This window comes from Festucalex cinctus, chromosome 20, assembly GCF_051991245.1.
Source record: "Festucalex cinctus isolate MCC-2025b chromosome 20, RoL_Fcin_1.0, whole genome shotgun sequence".
In the NCBI taxonomy this organism is placed as follows: domain Eukaryota; kingdom Metazoa; phylum Chordata; class Actinopteri; order Syngnathiformes; family Syngnathidae; genus Festucalex; species Festucalex cinctus.
In genome coordinates this window covers 9,767,892-9,791,304 of record NC_135430.1, presented here as the reverse complement: position 1 = coordinate 9,791,304, position 23,413 = coordinate 9,767,892, and the positions used below count along the sequence as shown (strand labels likewise).

The 23,413-nt window shown below is 40.9% G+C and overlaps 1 protein-coding gene across 3 annotated transcripts in view; it reads left to right on the top strand.

Moving 5' to 3' along the window:
* The window catches only part of LOC144008952 (sodium channel protein type 5 subunit alpha-like), an 89,119-nt gene that overhangs the window by 47,252 nt on the left and 18,454 nt on the right, over positions 1–23,413 (top strand). For all 3 annotated transcript variants that reach the window (XM_077508341.1, XM_077508339.1, XM_077508340.1), the window contains 13 exons: positions 5,946–6,087; positions 6,157–6,354; positions 7,085–7,267; positions 7,381–7,638; positions 8,829–8,960; positions 10,264–10,384; positions 10,551–10,789; positions 13,453–13,626; positions 13,744–13,905; positions 15,875–16,069; positions 21,301–21,441; positions 22,147–22,267; positions 22,335–22,543. In XM_077508341.1, the coding sequence (XP_077364467.1) occupies positions 5,946–6,087; positions 6,157–6,354; positions 7,085–7,267; positions 7,381–7,638; positions 8,829–8,960; positions 10,264–10,384; positions 10,551–10,789; positions 13,453–13,626; positions 13,744–13,905; positions 15,875–16,069; positions 21,301–21,441; positions 22,147–22,267; positions 22,335–22,543 (2,275 nt within the window). The remainder of the gene's footprint in view (positions 1–5,945; positions 6,088–6,156; positions 6,355–7,084; positions 7,268–7,380; positions 7,639–8,828; positions 8,961–10,263; positions 10,385–10,550; positions 10,790–13,452; positions 13,627–13,743; positions 13,906–15,874; positions 16,070–21,300; positions 21,442–22,146; positions 22,268–22,334; positions 22,544–23,413) is intronic.

Sequence of the window (23,413 nt, the reverse complement as noted above, 5' to 3'; positions counted from 1 at the left end):
TGTTGCAACACGCTCTTTTTGCCATTGTTTTCACCAGGAATGTGAATGATGATGAAACTAGCTATATCCTAATGCTAATTGTTGCAAAACGGAAACGGATACAAATATACTTTTTTTTTTTTTTCCTGATGAAAGACTTTAATCTTTCTTTTGGTAAGTTCCATGTTTTTATACCAATAGAACACAATATTCTGTGGGCCTTGCAAAATCAGTCCAAATCCAGTAAAACAGCCGGGAGCGAATGGGATTGATTCTGTCAAAATGGCTGGGAGCAAATGAGTTAAGAATACAATGTTATGCAGAGGTGTACTTATAACGATTAATTTGATAGAAAAATGACTAGGGATGTAACGATATCCAAATGTCACGATACGATATTATCACGATATGAAGCTCACGATACGATAATTATCACTATATTGTGGGGAGGTTGGCAATAATTAAAAAAAGTTAAAATATTGTAAAAAAAAAAAAAAAAAAAAGAGCTCATACTTAAAAAAAAAAAAGAAAAAGCACAATATTGTGCTTTTGTACATAACATCAATGTTATGTTATTATTATTATGTTATTATTATTATTATTATTATTATTATTATTATTATTATTATTATGTTGTGTTGTTAATGCACGCACACATTGAGTTCCTCCACATATTGACTCGGTTCACAGGCATATTACATTCCTCTTCATCAGACAATTAGTGTAGATTTTAAACATAGAAAGGCCAAAACATCCCTAATGAAAATTAAACTGCACTAAAAAAAACTAGCCACCAGAGGGTGCTAGAACTACACAAATGGATATCAACCTGACTTTTTTTTAACAGATGTGTTGCATTTAAATATCATGAACATGACGACGACGATATTCTGGCAGTTTTAATATCACGATATCATGCTTATCGTTACATCCCGACAAATGACGCTATTTTTAGTTGAGGCGGAGAGTTTGTGGGGGCGGGGGTGCGAAATATTTTCGAAATATTTATTTTGTGGGGCGGGCGTAACAGAAAATAATTGAGAAGCACTGACATAAACATACACAAGGTTAATTTGTGTATCAAAAGTAATAATATTATCAGGTATTTGGTGTCAGTATCTGTGACTACTCGAGTTTATTGGTGTGTCTGAAAAAAGTTGTCGAATATCCCGAGGACGCACACGCACAAACTGGCAACGGACAACACATCAAACAGACACACTCAACAAAACGCACACATACCCACTTCTCCCAACAGAGACGGCGCAAAACAATCTCCCTCGGCAACCGGCGCGGGGATACGGTTGCCATGGTGATGCTCAGGATTGGCTTCCTACCAGGCCTCAGTTTTACCTGAATGTTATAATTGAAGGTGTGTGTGTGTGCATGCAACGTGCGACGGGAAACACGCACACACATGCTTCGTCTTTGAATCCATCTGTCATTTCTCCGCCCGTCTCACATCTACACATTTTATCAACACGATCAGCTCTGCATCAACTTTGACCGCACACGCTTCTCTTCCCTCACACGCACACACAATCCCATAAAGTCTGTTGTTTCTGAAGTCCAAAACATATTTTGATTCTACACACTTGACTTGCGTGTGTGTGTCTATGTGCAGTGGTGCAAAAATGGGGGTACGCAGCATATGCACCGTGTAGGGGCGCTGCCAAAGCGATGGGAGGAAAATTATTTGGAGCACGTGTAATGATCAAATAACAAAGGAACTTGACTTAGTAGGCGCTCCTCGACTCTCACTTTTTTTTTTTAAATTGAATTAATTTAACTGGTTTTCAGGTCAGCTCTGTTAGTTTTTATGAATTTTAGTTGTTTCAAAAAATGCTTAGTTTGAGTAGTTTTTGATTATTGTAATTTATTGAATCATTTAATTGATTTATTTAAATGATTTAATAAACACTAGGGATGTAACGATATCCAAAGATCACGATACAATATTATCACGATATGAAGGTCACGATACAATAATTTTGTGGGGGGTTGGCGATATTTAAAAAAGATCACAATACTGTAAAAAATAAAATAAAATAAAAAAATAAAAAAAAGAGCTCATACAAATATTATTACAATATTGTGTTTTTGTACATAATAGCAATGCATATGAACCACCTACAATCTCTAATAACAATATTAAGGCACTTACTTGGTAATGCAAGCACACATTGATCGCTCCACAAGCAATTTAGGTTCCCCTTCATTTGACAATTAGCATAGATTTTAAACATAGAAGGCCAAAACATCCCTAAGGAAAATTAAATTGCACTAATAAACTAGCCACTAGAGGGTGCTAGAACTGCACAAATGGAAATCAACCTGGCTTTTTGAACAGATGTGTTCCTTTTAAATATTGTGAACATGACGTGTTTCAGCTAAGTTAGATGGAAAAGCAGGTGAGGCGTGCCATTGGAGCCAAAAGTCAAGCACGCAAAATTGTCGCAGAGGAACGACGTCATCTGAAGGTGCATTAAAATAATCCCAAAAGCTCATGCATTAAATTAATTATCAAAGATGAAAACGAAGGATATTTTCGCTATACAGTAATTAGATTTGTAAATATAAAATGTGGTTTTTTTATATATATTTTTTAATATATAAATATCAATTTTTTTTAATGAAAATGTTTTTTGAATTTATGTTGTAGTTATTTTGTTAGTTTTTGTTAACTAACAAAAATAAACCTTGGTGTAAAGACACAACAGCAGAGTACAAACTGTTCTTCAAATCTCATCATTTCATATTTCCACTACAGAGAATGTGTTGAGCACTGGGTGCTGCTGCTGTTATTTATTACTATATATATCTTTTTTTTTTTTTTTTTTCAATTAAAGAGACAGTGTGTAGAATTTAGTGCCATCTAGTGGTGAACTAACAACCTAAAGATTGTGACGACCTATGTAATATAACTAGCACATTAATACACATTAGTAATAAACATAAAAAAAACAAATACAAATACTGAAACTAAACAAACTAAACTAAAACGAAGCATTTCATGTGTGTGCATACCCCTCAGAAAGTAGGTAGTTGCGCCCCTGTCTATGTGATTGTGATTGCGTGTGAGGGCCCCTCTAGTGCGAATGAGGAGGTCTGAAGTGGCGTCCCTCCATTAAATGCAGGCTGTGCGAGAGATAACCGCGTGCTCTCGCACCTCTCACGCACGCACATCGTGTGGACACGCCCTCCCGTCTGCATTTTCCAGATCTCTCACACACGCACACCGGAGCCATCATCAGACACACTCACATGCCACCATGTTGACTCACTTGTATGAGAGGGATTGTGTGTGCGTGCGCCGTGTTTGTAATATCAGCACAACGTGCAGGTTAGCGTATTCTATTAGCATCGACGTTGTGATGTTTGTGTTAGTAGCACTTTGAAAGTACATTTGCATTGATTGCTGCTCAGCTTTTTATTATCACATTAAGAAGAAGGACTGCTTGTTACTGGCAGGCCTCAGCATTACTCTCGTCTGGCCAAACGTTCATACAAGCGAGAGACACAAAGAACAACAACAACAATCCGCACTTGTGTGGAAAAAAGCCGTTTAAGGGCCATTCCACCGTCGCGCATGTGTCACATTCACTCGACTATTCTTGTTGTTCTTAGGTCGTATTTGAGAACTGGAAATGATGAGGTGTTTATTGTGTTTTAGTGTTAGCTATGTTCGCTAGCCAGCCATGCTAGCTAGCCATGTATGTTAGCTAGCCAGCATGGATAGGTAGTTAAAGGAATACTTGACTCATTAAGCCATTTTCAGCAGTATAAAGTTAATATTTTGTCTATAATTAATGTGGTAACCTCATTATTTTTCATGTACGATTAATAATACCTTTAAAAAGTAATTTTTCTACTTGCTGTCGACTGATGATGACATCGTGAGCCATGATTGGCCTTTACCTACTTCTTCAGCGCAGGTGATGTCATCATCAGTTGACAGCAAGTAGAAAAATTATTTTTTAAAGGTATTAAATGTACATGAAAGATAATGAAGTTATCAAATTCATTCTGGACAAAATATGAACTTTTCGCTGCTGAAAATTGTTCAATGAGTCAAGTATTCCTTTAAGCTTTTTCACGTCACTTCTCAGAGATACGAAATCATACTGTTGAATTATGTTGAATCATTTTGTTTAATTTTTACCTTGAAAGCATCTTGACTGCTTACTGTTGTTTATTATTATTATTATTATTATTATTATTATTATTTATTTTTATCACAAGTTTCACTTCTTTCTGTCCCCTTTAATTTCTTTTTTTTAAAATAAAGAATAAAATATTTTTTTTAAATTGAATTGAATACTGAGGCAAATGTGCTGAGTCACAAAAATTGAATTCTCAAATGCAAAACTATAAAGGATAAAATAATGAAAAACACAAGAAATACTATATTAACAAACACTTTATTGAACTGAAATTTATTTTTTGTGTGTGTGAATAACCAAAAATAACCGTGTATGAGTACATTTTATGTCATGTGGGTGACGAAGTGTGAAATAGAGGAAATAAGTCCAAATCTATCAGTGAATATTATGAAAGATGATATTCTGATATTATTTCTGTATAAATTATGTTAAAGTTAGTCAAACTACAATTAATAAGCACTGTTGTACAGTCTGTTTGAATGACAACAATGGCAAACAATGACCCACACGGTCACGTACGGCTGGAAGAAATGGTTGCCATGGCAATGACGATATTATTTTTACAAAAATTATTGTTATTATTCCTTTGTGCACTTGAGTATGTTCGAAAACAAAATTCAGGTCTGGTGATATTTTTTTTTATAAGCGTTTTAGGGATAGACCATTTTGACGAATATCAGTATCGGCCGCTAAAAGTTAAAGCTAAAACCATTTTAATATCAAGGAACTATTTAACTTCCTAAAAGATGCTGACCCTGGGAACCTTTTGAACCTGAACATTAAAACAAAGAAAGGTGAAAGTTTAAGATTTCAGATTTTTTTTTAAACAGTATTTACTTCTTTAAGTTTCCATTTAACTTGCGACATAAGACCCCCTAAACATTTTTTTTTAGAAATTTAAAATGAAATATATTGTCTAAGATTAAAAAAAAAAAAATCTATATTTAGAAAAGTCTGAATTTTTTTTTCAATAAGTGTTAATGTTTTAAGACATTACAACAAATAAATAGCATTTGTATTTTTAAAAACAATTTGACCCCAATATCCCCCCCCCCCACCCCCCCTTTTTTTTTTTTTTACTTCAATTATCGGTTACTGGCCTCCTTGCATACTAATAATTGGCAACGGTATCAACCCTGAAAAAAAAACATATTTTTCTATTTATTTGGTATTTCGTATGTGAGTTCACACCTGAACAGAACAGACCCTGTCAGTGGGTGAGATAGTACCCCTTATAAAACAAAGCTATTTTTAATATGGAACATTTTAGCACGGAAAAACTTAGTATGGAACGTGTCATTGAATACTACAATGAAAAAGTGCACAACAACAAAAAAAAATCCATCAGATCCATGAAACGGGTCCGTAAAGCTTCCAACATGTCGAAGACGTCGTCGGCCCGTCCGCGTGGGCCGCGATGGATGCGAAAGGATCCCGAATATCAATTTTCGCCAGTGACACGTGTGGGCCGGGTCCCGGTCACACGGCGCAAACGAGCCTAACGAGGATGGCGGGGCTGCTTGTTTGTGTCAGGAGAAGATGGAGGGCGGGATGCTGTCCGCCCACTTCCTGTGTGTGTGTGTGCTGCTTCCATTGGTTACGTAACATCCCCTCACCGTTGATCACCATCGGCTAATGACAGCTAATGAAATGCTAACGTGCTAGCAGTTAGTGTGCTGAAAATATGAACACCATCATGGAAATGTTTTCAATGTATTATTTAAAGTTGAAATATGTCTACATTGTGATTTTTCTTCATAATGATTTTGAGGAATCATCAGCCAATCAAATGTTGCGCCGCAGGAAGTGTCCAGACGGTTTCGAGTGCCTGAAGGCGGGACGCAACCCCAACTACGGCTACACCAGTTTCGACACCTTCGGCTGGGCCTTCCTGTCGCTCTTCCGGCTCATGACTCAGGACTACTGGGAGAACCTCTACCACCAGGTACCCGTTAAGCATCCGCAGGCGCCGCACGCTAGCTTCCGCAACAGCGCTAACCACCGACGCGTGCAGACGCTGCGCTCGGCCGGTAAGACCTACATGGTGTTCTTCGTGGTGGTGATCTTCCTGGGCTCCTTCTACCTGGTCAACCTCATCCTGGCCGTGGTGGCCATGGCGTACGAGGAGCAGAACCAGGCCACCATCGCTGAGGCCTGCCAGAAGGAGCGCGAGTTCCAGCTGGCCGTGGAGCGTCTGAAGAAGGAGCAGCAGGTTGGTGCTGTCGCGTTAGCTTAGCCGCACCTGCTAACATTTGCTGTCTTGACTTGAACTGTCCAGTCTCCTCAGGGGTGGGAGCTAGAATCACATGACTGTAAAGTGAAAATGAATCGAGTAATCGATTATCAAATTGACAACAACTATTTTAACTCATTCACTCGCAGCCATGTTCAGTGAAGCAACCCACTTTCCAGCTATTTTGCTGAATTTTGACTTGCCGACGCCTTGCAAAATTTTGCAATACAGTAAGGCATAACTGACGTTTGTGTCTTCCTCGTTGTTATGTCTGCGTGAACTACTGTTCCCCAAGCGAGTATACACACTAGTGACGTCACCACTCGGGGGCGTTGCAACACGGAAGTACTTCTATGTTGAAAAAAGTTAAATAAATCAATATAGGAGTGTATTCTTCAGCTCTTATGCATGTTTCGTAGCTATACTAACTATTTACTGCCAATCAAGCCATACATGTAAAATTAAAGGAGCCTTCCTTTAATAAACAGTAATCAGGGGGAAAATACTTTTGTAACACACTTTAATGAAAAATTAAAATGAATCCGATCATTCGATTAATTGATTGAATAATCAGTAGATTAATCGATTCTAAAAATATTCAATAGTGACAGCACTAGTGAAAATACATATAAAGTATTTCAAGATAAAACTCTTTAAGACTCGAGGCTTTTGTAAGTCCCTCCTGCCTCTGCTTAACCTTTTCCACCAGGCTGCCGCACAGAAAGCCCCGGACTCGGACTCAATGATGTCACCAGAAATGTCTCCCTTTGGACCTCCGCTGGACCTGATGGAGGAGCGGCGGCGCAGCCAGGCGCTGGTGGGCGTGGCCGACGTGGATGGCAACCTATCAGAGGAGAAGCTGCTGCAGGCAGACGGGACGGAAAGCACCAAGGTGAGAACAAAAAGTTTCTTATTACTGACGGAAATCATCACGCAGATGGAGGCCATCGTCACATAAAAACATCGGGAGGTAACGTCTGTCCCCACCCACTTCCCCCGTCCCAGCCCCTCCATCCCCTACTGGCTCGCTCTTTCTCCACCAGGACGCGGCGGAGCAGCCAGGTGTCATCCATCTTTAATTTCCGGCTGAGGAGCCGCGGCTCCGAGGCGGAGATGGCCGACGACGAGTACAGCGTGCCGGGCGACGTGGTGGAGAGCGCCGGGGGCCGGACGTACAGCGGCGGCACTTTCAGCGGGATCCTAGCGCAACCGTGGCCCAAACGCCGACCCAGCACCTACAGCAACACCAGCAGGAACTCGCAGGTAACGGCCAATAACGTCCCGTTGAGGATGTCGCGCGTACTTTCGAAAGATGACAACTCTGCAAATAAACAAACACTTTTGCCGTTAAGCAAACGGGGAATGACTTGAATGATAATTTCTAACTTTACTAGTTTTAATATGTGCAGTGGCAATTGATATTTATACAGGTTATCAAAAATAGACATGGTCAAAATTGTAATCAAGAATAAAACTGGATGTTTAAAGTGTCGCTTCGCTAATTTGTGGCTTGCCTATTGCAGCTGCAGTCTATCGTGTAGTTTACGTTTGTGATTATAATGCGGGTTCACCTCCCTATATAGCAGGTTTTATTCTTCATTTTGCATTTTTAAAATGACATATTAAATTTATATATAATATTATATATATTATATAAGATATCTCAGGTCCAGCATCCGAGTTTGAAAACTCCCTGTCGTTAGCCGGTCAAATATTACTGTCGCTAAAATTCCGTTAGCCAACCAAATATTCCCGTTGTTAAAACAGCGTTAGCCACCCAAATATTCCCGTCGCTAAGATGCTGTTAGCCACCCAAATATTTGTTACTTGGACGCCGTTAGCCACCCAAATATTCCCGTCAGCCACCCAAATATTCCCGTTACTAGGCCGTTAGCCACCCAAATATTCCCGTTAGCCATCCAAATATTCCCTTTTGTTACCCAAATATTCCTGTTGTTAAAACGGCGTTAGCCACCCAAATATTCCAATTGTTAAAACATTAGCCACCCAAATATTCCCGTTGCTAAGATGCCATTATCCAACCAAATATTGCTGTTAGCCACCCAAATATTCCCGTTGTTGAAATGCCGTTAGCTACCCAAATATTCCCGTTAGCCACCCAAATATTCCCGTTAGTCACCCAAATATTCCCGTTGCCAGGACAGCGTTAGCCACTCAAATATTCCCATTATTAGGATTCTGCGAGCCACCCAAATATTCCCATAACTATTTCTGCGTGTCCGCTTGCATGTAGTGTGTATGTAGCTTTCACACATGTGCACGCTACACGTAGATATATACAGACATAGGGAGACCGGACGTGCCATCCAAACATTCTTCTCGGATAACTGTATGGTATGATCCATTCTCGAATGGAAAAATTCTGATTCCGTGATCGTTTTCAATGGCCAATCTGTTCTTAATTGGTGTGTGTGTGCGTGTGCGTTATTCAGGTATTTTATCCCACGCTGAACATCAACGGGAAGCTTTTTGTTGCCATGGACCACAACGGGCTGGTCTCGCCACCTCCACCACTGCAGGGGCAGCTACCTGCCTGCACCATGGAGAAGGTCAAGGAGGAGAGTGTGAGTGTTGTGTTGTGTGTGTGTGTGTGTGTGTGTGTTGTCACAGTGGAAACAATGGTGGAGACTGCATCCATCCAACACTCAGACATGTGAATTATGAATCAGCACTTTGCATAGCTGCACTCTGATATCATGAGCTATACACATGCGCGCGCGCGTGCTCCAACTCAGATAACAGGAAACACACTAGCATCGTGAGTTCAAAGGTGAAAAGAGCTGCTTGAAGCTGATGTTGGGCAAGCTGTCAATCAAGATAACCACGCCCCTCGGGGTTCACATTTGCACACACAGTTTTCATAGATTATGCCCACTTTGACCCCTCCTCAGCGTCTTGAAAAGTGTTCAAAGTTGCGTGTGGGTGACGAGCTTCCATCCCGGAGGAGGACGGCTGGAGCTTGGTTGCCACGGAATTGTTACCATGGCGACCCACAGCCGCTAACCAGAGGCAAACCAGAGTATAACTGGCAGCCGTCGGCGATTTCTTTTCTTTTTTTTTTTTTTTTTTTTGCCAGCCTCCCTGATGGCGGCCTGGCAGCTAAGCAGGATGGAGGAGGAAGCGGCCGGCGGCAGCATCGTGGGAGGTGACCTTTGGTAACCTTCGCGACGCTGCGTCATGTCTCGTTGCAGGGCGGGAAGTGTTACGCAAGCACACCTGAGAACGCTACGCGCGCCAAACTTTACCAGAGTCGAAACCGACGCAACAGTTGGGACATCAAAAAGTCAAACAAACACTCATGCATGCACACAAACACTCACACAGACGCTCTGATAGCCTCAAATCAAATGGCCGCATTAAGCAGCCCTTGCATTAAATCTCATTAAATTGTGTACCTAATGAAGTGGCCACTTACTCACACACAAATACACACACGCACGCACTCGCAGACTCTCTCACAGTGTCAATCAAAAGCGAGCATTAAGCAGCCCTTGCATTAAATCGCATTTGATTGTGTACCGAATGAAGTAGCCACGCACGCATACAAAAGGTCAAACGTGTGTTTGTGTTTGTTGCTGTCGCCATGGCAACAAAGGATGCGGACGCTGAGTAAATCCACTTGGTTGATGTGGACAACGAGGCACTCTTAAAGCCAATGCTAAGCTCCGGTGAACACGCTGGCTGTCAAATCAAGACTTGAAAAAAAATCCTTTTTTTTTCTCTCTCTCTTTACGCGACATGCGTGCACTCACTCACGACAATGAGGCGCTCTAAATCAGCCACGCCAGCGGATTGTCGGGAGGGAAGATTTAGCGGACCCTGTACATGTGTGACAGTGACGTGAGCGTGTGCGTGTGCTGCTTTCAGGTCCCCACGTCAAGCACGGAGCTCAGCACGGTCCTGCTCCCTCGGCCGGCGTCCACGCTGGGCTCGGAGCGGCGGGGCCGGGCGCTCAGCGCCGCCAGCCACCTCACGGACGCCATGGAGGGTGAGGCCAGCCACTAGCTTTGTTTGGAATATTGTTTAACGGTTACTTCAGTGCGAACATGGTCAACTTTAACCGATTGAAACTCATGGAAGCTACTTTTTTTTTTTTTTTTTTAATCATTTACGGTTTCATGTATTTGTTATTGTTTTGTAACCCGACCGCACAGAACTGGAGGAGGCCCACAAGAAATGCCACCCGTGTTGGTACGCCTTCGCCCATCGCCACCTGGTGTGGGAGTGCTCCCCCTGGTGGCTGAAGGTCAAACATCTGGTGAAGATTATGGTGATGGATCCCTTCCTGGATTTGGCCATCACCGTCTGCATCGTCCTCAACACGCTCTTCATGGCCATGGAGCACTACCCGATGACCGACGACTTCAACGGCATGCTCAGCATCGGAAACCTGGTAGCGCACTTGGGGAACAATGCGTGCATGTCGGGACCATGACACCTGAGACCTGAAGGTCACATAGGGCATTGACATGATCAAAAGGCCAGGCAATTTTTTTTTTTTTTAATTCGTGTAGCTCTTTTTCTCTAAAATTGCTGTTTTTTTTTAAGGCTGATTTATTTATTTTTCATTTATTTTATATTCATTTACCACAGGGAATAGTTCATTGATCAATTTAATGTAATTTAAAATAGCAAATATTAAAATAAATAAAATAATAATTTTTTTACATACACCAATTTGTAGTTTTTTTTAAATAATTATAAATAAGTAATTATAAAATAAATCCGATAATTATTCTAAAGTAAATCAGAATAAAACAAATTTTTTTTTTTTGAATTTTTTTCAGTAAAACACGGCTTTCGCTATTATGACTGGCAGTGGCGGTCTACTGTATTTCTAATGTGTAGTATTTAAAATCATTTATAACATTCCAAAAAATATTTGTGCATCTCTGGATTTTTTTTATTTATAATTTATAAGAAAAGAACTAATAAATACTCACTCATAAGCCGATCAATGTATATATATATATTGCTCTTATTTTCTTATATTTGTGGCCCACAAGCCATAGTTTGCTATCCCCTGCTTATCACGGGAGATACATTACAGTCAAACCCGTGATAGGTGAAAATCCGCCAGATAGCGCAGACCATATGACAAACGCGGGCTAGCTAAATGCTAACATTTAATGCAAAATGCCATTGACTGCTCTCAGAAATTAGCATCAATAGCAGGGTAATTGAAAACCTTGAAACATCTGCTACCAACAACAGAGTGGACATTGATTGTCTCAGCACAGTCATGTCCTGACATGATCCTGCACGGATGCACGCATGCACGCACACACGCATACACACACGCGCACACATAGACAGACAAGCCAAAAGGCTAAAAGGCGAGCTAAAGGCAATGCAAACATCTGTGGGGATTACAGGATTTATCCAGTTAACAATTGAGCGGCGCTGCGCTCTCTCGGCCTGACACCATGACTCGGCGTTTTCTCAGACCTCAATGGCTTGAAAGTTTGCAGCGTTCACATAAGAAGAAGAAGAAGAAGAAGAAGTGTGTTGACGCTGCACTGTGCGCAGCGTGTCACATGACTGCCGATGACAGCAGCGCCCTTTTCGTACTCCGGAGGTGGCAAAATGTACACACACCCTGTATTTCAGTTTAAGTACCTTGCTATTGTTTTTTTTGACATTTTATTGTTTATGGTACATGTTCTTTTCTGCCTTTTTTATTCAAGTCTCATTTTTGGCAATTTCATGGACATTTTATGATAATTAAAAAAACTTTATCTACCTTCAACTTAAAACAAAAACGTTTTTGAATATTTTTAATTATTATTATTTTTTGGCAATTTTCCGGACATTTTATACTAATTTTCTACCTTTCTATTGTTTTTGATTTTTTGACATTTTATGGTTTATGATACATTATCTTTTCTGCCTTTTTTTTTTTTTTTCAATTCTCATTTTTGGCAATTTCATGGACATTTTATGGTAATTTTAAAAACTTTTTTGAATCTACCTTTCTTTCTCTTTTTCTCATAACTTAAATTTGGAATATTTGTAATTATTTTTTAATTTTTTTTTTATTATTATTATTATTATTATTATTATTTGGCAATTTTGCGGACATTTTATGATAATTTTCTACCTTTCTATTGTTTTTTGACATTTCATTGTTTATGGTACATTTTCTTTTCTGCCCTTTTTTTTAATTCAATTCTCATTTTTTTCCAATTTCATGGACATTTTATGGTAATTTTTAAGACTTTTTATCTACATTTCTTTCTCTTACAACTTAAAAATGTGGACATTTTTTTAATATATTTAATTATTATTTTTTATTACTATTATTTTTTGGCAAATTTTGCAGACATTTTCTAGTAATTTCCTACCTTTCTATTGTTTTTTTTGACATTTTATGGTTTATGATACAGTTTCTTTTCTGCCTTTTTTATTCAATTTTCTTTTTTGGCAATTTCATCGACATTTTATTGTCATTTTTAATCCTTTTTTTTTAAATCTACTGTTCTCTTTTTCTTACAATTTAAAAATGTGGACATTTTTGAATATTTTTAATGATAATTGTTTTTATTATTTTTTGGCAATTTTGCGGACATTTTATGATAGTTTTCTACCTTATGGTACATTTTCTTTTCTGCCTTTTTTTATTCAATTCTCATTTTTGGCAATTTCATGGACATTTTATGTTTTTTTTTTTTTATCTACCTTTCTCTTTTTCTTACAACTTAAAAATGTGGACATTTTTGAATATTTGTAATTATTATTTTTTTATCTAAAATATTTTATCTAAAAAAAAATACAAATATTTTATCTAAAAAATACAAACATTTTATCTAAAAAAGAAAAAATATGTAAAAAAAAAAAAATAAATTAAAAAAAGATAAGATCAAAATTTTTTCCCCTGTCAGATCCACAGGGAGCCACAGGAGAGGGACCAAAGCCGCAGTTTGCAGACCCCTGGTGTAGTCAAATACAGTTAAATACGTAGTAGAATGTTTGGGGGAGGGGAAAAAAAGAATGATAAAAAAGAATGGTCAGACTCTCCCTGGGGGAGGTAACAGTGTTGTCATTGTTGCGTTTCAGGTGTTCTCCGGCATCTTCACAGCAGAGATGGTTTTGAAGATCATCGCTCTGGATCCGTACTACTACTTCCAAACGGGCTGGAACATCTTCGACAGCATCATCGTGTGCCTCAGCCTCATGGAGCTCGGGCTGTCCGACGTGGAAGGCCTCAGCGTGCTCCGATCTTTTCGACTGGTGAACGAACAGCATCTTCGACGCGCAACGCGCGGCAGTATCGCCCCCGCGACGAAATTCCTCATCTTTGTCTTTTCTCCGTCTCTCCCCTCTCGCGCGCGCTCGTCCGTTTGTCAGCTGCGCGTGTTCAAGCTGGCTCGCTCGTGGCCCACCCTCAACACGCTCATCAAGATCATCGGCAACTCCATGGGCGCCCTGGGCAACCTCACCCTGGTGCTCGCCATCATCGTCTTCATCTTCGCCGTGGTGGGCATGCAGCTCTTTGGCAAGAACTACCAGGTGACTGTTTTCTACTGGAACCTTTATTATTATTGACTATTTTTCATTACAAATATTTACCGTTGCATTTTCCCCTTGCTCAAGAGGAGACTTGAAGGAAGCAGTGATAATTTTGTTGATTCAAAAAAAATGGTCATATTTTTTGCAACATTTTTTTTTTTTTAATGAAATGAAATCTACGATGAAGATAACTAAATTAACTGACAATTTCGTCAGTGACTAAAGCGAAAAACAACACAGTGACGAAAATTCACAAGGTCCAGTAAGAAAAAGGAATGAAACACGGCTGCACTTTATTTCATGTTCAAAAATGTTTACATTTATTGTGCAGCTGTAAGATTCATCTCAGGCAATTGTGCACTTTTTTTTTTTTTTTTATTTAGGTGGAAACTAAGTTTTAAGATGGCATATTATTGTCAGGTCAACATGTTTCATTGAAACAAAGTTTAATAAAGACCCGTTGTGTTAAATGTCTTGCCTATTAAAATTAGGTGTGTAATATTTTTGTGCATAAAAGGAAAACATTGACTAAATTGTCAATTTCGTCGGTTAACATTGCAGTTTATTTTTGGCGACATACAACACAGTCAGACTAAAATATAACAAAAATTTTTTTATTATTTAGATTTTTAGTCAAAAGTCTATAAACTAAAACTAAATTCAAATTTCTTGTCAAAATGAACACTGGAAGGAAATGTGCAATAGTGTTAATTTTAGCAGCCATTTTTAAATTTAGTCACATTTTTAGTTCAGTTTCAATCACGCTTATTAGTTGTTGTTTTTTTCGTTTTTTTTTTATCATATGTAGTCAACCTCATCCTGTTTTTGTTTAGTCAAGTTTTAGTTGACTATACGTCAAGCATTTAATTTTTTATTTTAGTCCAAGAAAATATTATTCGTCTAGTTTTAGTCAACAAAAACTGGCAAAGTTTTAGTCTAGTTTTTGTCAGTGCAATTATTTTACACTTTCACATTGAATATTTCCATCTGATCTAAAACTTGTCCACATAAAATTTCATTTAATTTTCTCTCATCTTTTTTGTTGCAAAACATCAACCACAATTACATTTTATCCGTTGGATTAACGTTACGTTATAAATAACGACCACTAAAATTTTTGTTTCAAAATCATATAATTTTTGTTTCGTCTTTGTTCATGAACTAAAATGTCCGTAGATTTCAGTCCAGTTTTTATTAACTCATTCACTCAGAGCAGCCATTTTCACTGAAGCAACCCACTTCGCTCCCGGCTGTTTTATTAGATTTGGACTGATTTTGCAAGGCCCAAAGAATATTGTGTTCAATTGCTATACAACATAGAACACACCAAAAAAAGGGTTAGAGTCTCTTCTTTCATCAAGAAAATTTTTTTTTTTTTATCTTTTTCAATTTTGCGGTGATTAGCCTTAGAATATAGCTAAGTTTCGTCAATATTCCTGGTGAAAACACTTGACAAAAAGAGCTTGTTGCAATATGGCCCTGGCTGATCTCTTATACTCTGCTGCCACCTACTGGTTGCAATAACTACCATTGCTTTAAGCCACCTCTTCATGTCAGACGTTGCATCAAAGCCTTCTGTATGCTCTTGCATTAAAAAACAAACAAACAAACAAACAAACAAAAAAACGTGTAAACATGTTTTTGGGAGGGAAGGACAAAGTGTTAAAAAAACGTTTTTACACATTTTTGGGATTGAATGAGTTAAGTGGATGATATTTTTCATCTCGTCTTCAATAGTCAACGACAATGTATAATGATTTAGTCCCGGTTACTGTTTATTGAATGGGGTCTTTATTCTAGTCTAGTTTTCGTCTGGTGAAAAATGTTAGTTGACCAAAAAACTTTTGTTTCGTTTTTGTTAACGAAATTAACACTAGTGTGCAAGTAAATTGGATCTGGTCAGTAGGCAAATGCGGGTCCCCGGGGGAGACAAGAGTTGACCTCTCACCCCGACTGACTTCCCCCTCAGGACTGCGTGTGCAAGATCTCCAAAGACTGCTCGCTGCCCCGCTGGCACATGAAGGACTTTTTCCACTCCTTCCTCATCGTGTTCCGTGTGCTGTGCGGCGAGTGGATCGAGACCATGTGGGACTGCATGGAGGTCGCTGGACAGCCGCTCTGCATCCTCGTCTTCATGCTCGTCATGGTCATCGGGAATCTGGTGGTGAGTCCTCTCTCTCCATGCGCCCGCCTACTCCGGAGCGCTCCCACAGCACCCCACCCCCCACCCCACCCCCTCCTCCAAACCTCCCCATCATCACCCGCCCCAGCCCGCGAGACCTTTTCAACTGCTTCATCATCACGTTTGGAGACAGGCTTGACTGCCTGGAACAAAGATTTGCTGTGGGAGAATCCAGGCAGGGAATTTTTTATTTTTTTTGTTGAGTATACATGATTCTAAAAGGCAGTTTGACATCAAATCTAAATTGCCTACCACATATATTTTTTGTTTTTGATATCTTCAAAGTGTCGGTATGAGGATACTTTTTGCAATTAGAGCAGTGGTGTCCAAACTACGGCCCAGGGGTCATTTGTGGCCCACCAGCCGTTTTTTAGTGGCCCGCAGCATATCCTAAAACTGACATTTGACACGGCCTGCAAGGCTACATTAGAAAAAGAAAAAAAAAAAGGTGCCACTACTACTATTAAATGTATACTTTAGAGCTTTTCTAAATGTAGAAATAAGTTAACTCATTCACTCCCAGCCATTTTCACCGAAGCAACCCTCTTCGCTCACTGATTTTGCAAGGCCCACAGAATATATTGTGTTCTATTGCTATAAAAACATGGAACCTACCAAAAGAAATATTAAAATCTCTTCTTTCATCAGGAAAAAAAAAAGTATATTTCTATCTGTTTCCTTTGCAGAAATTAGCATTAGAAAATAGCTAAGTTTAATTATTATTCACAAACCTGCTTAGAATTGTTGGGAAACAGCTTGTTTTTTTTTTTTTTTTTTTTTTTTTACCATGGCCCTGGTTGATCTCTTATACTCTGCTGCCACCTGCTGGCCGTTTTTATAATTACTAACATTTTTCAACCATTCTCTGCAGTTGAGAGGCTGCATCAAAGCATTCTGTATGCTTTGCCAAAAAACAAACAAACGTATAAACACGTTTTTGGGACACAATATATTTAAAAGAGGACATATTTATACGGTTTTGGGAGCAAATTAGTTAATGTCTTTTCAAAACACTTGTGAATAAAAATAATTAGATTTTTAAATTAATTAATTACTTAAAATTTAAAAGTAAAAATAGTTTGTTTCACTTAATGCTGTGTCAACATTTAATTTATGTAGATTTCGCATTATTGATCCTTAAGCGTTTTCAATCTTAAATCATCTTACGATAGTTTCTGCTGTAGGGATGGGCGAGTGCCTATACAAGGTACAACAATAACGGCAATATCGCGATATCGCAATATTAAAACTGCAAAATTTCCATTTGTGCAATTCTAGCACCCTCTGGTTGCTAGTTTTTTTTTTTTAGCGCAGTTTAATTTTCACAAGGCATGTTTTGGCCCTTTTAAGTTTAAAATCCGTGCTCAGATGGTCAGATGAAGGAGAAAGTAATATGCTTATGAAGCGAGTCAATATGTAGAAGAACTCAACTCTATCGTATTGTGATGTTTGAATATCGTTACATCCCTAATGGGTATTGGGTTGATACAAGGCCTTATTTCAAGATATCGATACTCATGGCGCCAGCCGATATCAGTATCGACTAGGGATATCCCGATCACATTTTTTTGCACCCGAGTCCGAGTCTTAGTCACCTGATTTTGATGATCTGCCAATACCGAGTCCAGATTTGATTCCTCTGCAAAGTATTAAGGAGGGGGGAAAAAAGTTCTTCCAATTTTTTTTTTTTTTTTTTTTTTTTTTGAACAAAACCATCCCAGTAATTTTGGGGGGTGCACAAAATAATAAATAAAAATGAATAAAACATATTGTTTGGCAATATGTTTACCGTTGGATGATTTTGTTGCTTTGTAGCCCCTGAAATAATAATAAAATAAAAACCAAATTGTCAAAAATGAAAACCCCGATCATTTACTCGAGATACCGATCAGCTGAAAATGACGTGATCGGAAACCGAGTACTCGGGATCTGGACATCCCTAGTATCCACCTTTTTTGTGGCTGTTTTATGATATCAGGATCTAATAATTATTAGAAGAATGGAAAATTAGCATTGACTTGATGCAATTTCTAGCAATCATGCTATATTGGGATATACTATCGATCTTTTGTCAAAAATGATCTGTCATTGGTTTAATAGGAATTTTATGTGTCAGTACTTGGTATCGGTGTCTTCTCAAGGGTTACGTACTTGTACTGGTAGCTGGCAAGTGCAAAGTTTCCCAAAAATACTTAAGTAAATGTAATCGAGTAAATGTAGTGTCACTACCTCCCTTTGCTTGAGCATCAGCAGATTTGTATCCGTTTACGTCGCTTCTTTGACGTATTTTTTATTTATTTATTTTTTTTAACAAGTATCCATTGGCTACACCATTAGAGAGATTCCTATTTGCCAACATTTCCTTTTTAGCCACGTGCACGCGCCTACCGGCACACAGACACACACACGCACGTGCACACTCAGCAGCTCATCTTGCTCGACATGAAGAGCAGAGAGGAGAGATTTCTTTTCTGTGGATAACGAGCTCGCCGATCATCTTCCACTCCACGCGCGCACACATGCATCCGCGCACACACTTTCCGCACGTAGTACCTCAGCTCTCTATGAAATTTACCCCACGTCGCTTTCACATGTCTGCACTTCCATCATTGTATCGACGCGTGTGCGTGTGTTTGTGTTTGTTTCCATTGTGGTGGCTCAAAGCAGATTGGGACAGGACGGGAGTGTGCGCTAATCAAACACACGCGCACACACGCCCACACACGCTTATTCTTCTGCTGTCAGCGGCAGCAACTCTATCTCCTCCTGCAGGGGACGACGGGCTGACCCGAGCCAATGAATGAATATGTCCGACACAAATGTGCGTGCGTGCGTGCGCGTGCGTTCAGCTGCGGCAGGTGAGCAGATGTTTAGTTTGCTCTTTCCTGCTTATGACAAACGAGCAGGTGAACGCGTTTCCCTGAGCAAGCAGTTCACCTGCTGAGCACCTGCCTCCCGACGCCGGGCGACGCCACCCTCCTCCTTTCCTCGTCCCTCCTCGCCCTCCTCCTCCTTTTCACATTTTGACAAGAAGGGCCCGCTGTGAAGGCAATCACGCTGAACATGACCAAGAAGCAGGCATTTAGCCGCATGTTACAAACTTTTGTTCCCATTTCTCCTCCTGTCCTCCCTCTTGGTCCTCCTCGTTCTTATCCTCTCTCCTCTCACTCATACTCCCTCCTTGTCTTCGTGCTCCTCTTCCTCATTCTCCCCTCATCGTCCTTCTCCTCACTGCTCATCCTCCCTTCTTTTCCTCTCTCCTCATCCTCCTCATCCCACTTGGTCCTCCTCCTTCTCATCCTCGCCTCTCCCCCCCTTGTCCTCGTCCACCTTTTCCTCATTCTAGCTCCTCTTTCTTCTCCTCACTCCTTATCCCTTCTTTTCCTGTCTCCTCATTCTCCTATTCTCTCCATTTGCTCCTTCCTCTTCCTCCTCATCCACGTCTTTCCTCTTGTTCCTCCTCTTCCTCATTCTAGCTCCTCTTTCTTCTCCTCGCTCCTCCCCATCCCTTCTTTTCCCTTCTCCTCATTCTCCTATTCCTTCCTCATCCTCCTCATCCGCGTCTTTCCTCTTGGTCCTCCTCTTCCTCTTTCTTCTCCTCACTCCTCCTCATCCCTTCTTTTCATCTCTCCTCATTCTCCTATTCCCTCCATTTGCTCCTTTCTCATCCTCCTCATCCACATCTTCCCTCTTGTTCCTCCTCGTCTTCATTCTCATCCTCATCTTACCATTTGGTCCTCCTCATTCTCATCCTCTGCCTCCTTATTCTCACTACTCCTCCTCATCCCTTTCTTTTCCTCTCTCCTCATTCTCCTATTCCCTCAATTTGCTCCCTCCTCATCTTCATCTTCCCAGTTGGACCTCCTCATCCCTTCTTTTTCTTTCTCCTCATTCTCCCCCATTTGCTCCCTCCTCATCCTCGTCTTTCCTCTTGGTCCTCCTCATTCTAATCCTCTCTCCTCTTCCTTATTCACGACCTCTTTGTTCTCTTTACTCGTCATCCTCTCTTCTTTTCCTCCCTCCTCATTCTTCTTCCTCCTTGTTCTCATTCCTCTTCCACCTCTCTTAATTGTCCTCCCTCCTGCTCTTCCTCTTTCTCCTCCTGCGTTCTCTTCCTCGTCCTTCCTCCACTCTCTCCCTCATGTTCATCCTTCTCTTCCCTCCCCGTCCTCCCACCTTACAAACCTCCTCCCGTCCCGTCCCTCAGGCTGCCGTCCGTCCTCCCAGGGGGTTTTGCTCGCAGCGCGTTGTTGTGATGAGGAGGAACACCAAAAACAGATCACCTCGCTGCTCGTTTATCACCCGCACCTGTGCTTGCGTGCGTGCATGTGTGTGTTTTAAAGAGACTACCTGAGGTGAACTTTACTGAGTTCACGCAGAGAGGTTTGTTTAAATCGCAGTGACATAAAAAACACATTTCATCTAGCAAAGTCACAGCAAGATCAGTACGCGTTGTACACACAAACACGCACACCCATTCTGTATTTTGTCTTTCATGTTCCCTCATTACTGGCTGAGAAATGTGATGTAAACAAACTTCTAAATGAGTATGAAAATGTCCTTTACTGTATTCCGGCAAATTGCTTTCGGCTTCCCTCGGGGGGGAGGTAAGACGCATGCTCGCTTGTTTGTTGAGATGCGTTGGTTTGCGTCAGGTCGTGGGTCACAAGGTCGTTGGCGTCTGCTGGCCCGCGTTGCTCTGTGGGCCAATCAGCAGCATCGATCTGTCGCTAGCCCGTCGTCCAATCACACGCCGGTATTTTGGGTCAGCGACAGCTGACGTGGTGTGGCAGGTTCTCACAAACAAAACGCACGCGCACACACACTTGCTGTGATGGTATCGATACACAAAAAACACACAGACGCGATCGGGTCGCAGATATTGACCCACTGGCCCGGTTTCTTCTTACACGAACACAACTGGAAGCTTCTGGATCCAATAGTTATGTCATTGTGCTGCTCTGTTGTATTGTGTCTCACACACAAGCGCACAAACTCAAATAGCAGGTATGCATTTTAGATGATTTCTCACATGCTAAGCTACATGCTAAAGGTCAGTTATTTTGACACACGCTCAAACTCGTCTAGCAGCCGTCTCCAAATCTTTCCTGCTCACCATAGTATGTGTCAATTAGAACGAATGATATCATGCTAAGCTACACACGATATATGCAACATGGCTTAGCAGTTGTCGTCAATATGTGTGTGCCCAGTTGCTGAACCTGTTCCTGGCGCTGCTCCTCAGCAGCTTCAGCTCGGACAATCTGTCGGCGCCCGACGACGACGGCGAGATGAACAACCTCCACATCGCCATCCACAGGCTCGGCCGAGGACTGGCCTGGTGCCGCCGTCAGGTGGGAAAGCGCTTTTAGGATCACTCTAGCCTAGGCCTTCTCAAATAGGGGTGGAGTGGAAACATGTTTTTTGTTTTTGATATACTAGAACAAATTGTAATTACACATCCACTACAGTAGGTGGCAATGGTGCTCACATTGTCTCAAACTGGGCAAGGAGAATTTGTGCCTCTGCAGATGTGCACTTATAACAATTTTATAGACAAGGGAACGGAATATGTTTATAAACAAAAAATAATTGCAAAGCACTGCTCTAGCAGCGGGCAGCACGGTGGATGACTGGTTAGCACGTCCACCTCCCAGTACTGAGGACTGGGGTTCGAGTCCAGGCTCCGGCCTTCCTGGGTGGAGTTTGCATGTTCTCCCAGTGCCTGCGTGGGTCTTCTCCGGGTACTCCGGTCTCTTCCCACATTCCATAGACATGCATGGCAGGTTAATTGGGCGCTCCGAATTGTCCCTAGGTGTGCTTGTGAGTGTGGATGGTTGTTCGTCTCTGTGTGCCCTGCGATTGGCTGGCAACCAGTCCAGGGTGTGCCACGCCTACTGCCCAGAGCCAGCTGAGATAGGCTCCAGCGCCCCCCGCGATCCTTGTGAGGAATAAGCGGTCAAGAAAATGGATGGATGGATGGATGGATGCTCTAGCAGCAACAAAAAAAAAACAGGAAAGAGACAACAACCCGATGCTCATTCCATCTTTTTTTGCAGGTGGTGGATTTCTTCAACGGGAACCTGAAGCGCCGACGGCAGAAGCGCAAAGAGGCCAAAACCATGATGAAGCTGAAGCGTCTGAGCAGCGTCCACGCCGAGGCCAACGGCGCCGTCATCGGTACGCCTGGCCGCCCGCCACGCCCGCGCCAGCCTCAACTTAAACCTTCGCCTCCTCCACCTTCCAGGACGCCATGTGGAGAAGTACGTGGCGCCCGAGGACGACAGCTACATGACCAACCCCAACCTCACCATCAGCGTGCCCATCGCCCCCGGGGAGTCCGACGTGGAGTTCCCGGAGGAGGACGACGAGGACGAGGACGAGGACGAGGACGAGGAGGTGGACCAGGAGGACCGTAGCGACGACTCGCAGGAAGACGACGGCGAGCAAGACGAGGTAACTCGCGACCTGTGTGTATCTGTGTGTGGGTGTGCACAGCAGGAGATACTTCTTCATGTCTAACATGAAACGACAGATTTGTGTCATGCTCTCTGTGTATGTGTGTGCATGCACGCTGACACAGTTGATTATGATTGTCATCTTTAATCATCTGGCGCACCTGCTTTGTTGTCTCACTTTGCTTCCGACTTCCTGGGAGGATGTTTTTCAGCATCCCGGCCCTTGTGGTGTCACAAAGCCAATGGTCTGTTAGCTAATCAGTTGGAAGGTTAATTAATTTTCAGGTGCATCTAATTTAGTCTTCTTCTCAACACGATGAGCGCCGTTGACATGGTTGACGCTCATGATAAGCTAATGCTAAGCTCATGCAAGCCAAACAGCAGGTGTGTTCTGTACCTTTTGACCCTCTTGCAGGTGTCGTCTGCCGTAACAAAGCTTTGATTTGCTCATCAAAAACGTTCTCTAACCTTCAAACGACCTTCAGGCAGCAACAACACGCTTATTGTTTTGTTGCATTTATTTAGCCTGAAATTGAGTAATTAAATTGTACTTTTTTTTTAAAATTAGTTTATCGTAATTGCTTAATTGATATAAGAATATAATAATATTGGTAAAATGTGACATTTCACATTTAACATTTTTTAGTTTTATTTGTATTAATTTACTCAGTTATCTATGATAATTATTTATTCACCATTTTATCCTAAAATGGCTAAAATTGTATACGTTATTATTTTTTAATTGATTAATTATTTTTTCTATTTTGTGAAAAAAAAGTAATTTACTCAATTATCTATGAGAATTATTTATTTATCATTTTATCCTAAAATGGCTAAAATTGTATTCATAACTGTTTTTTTAATTAAT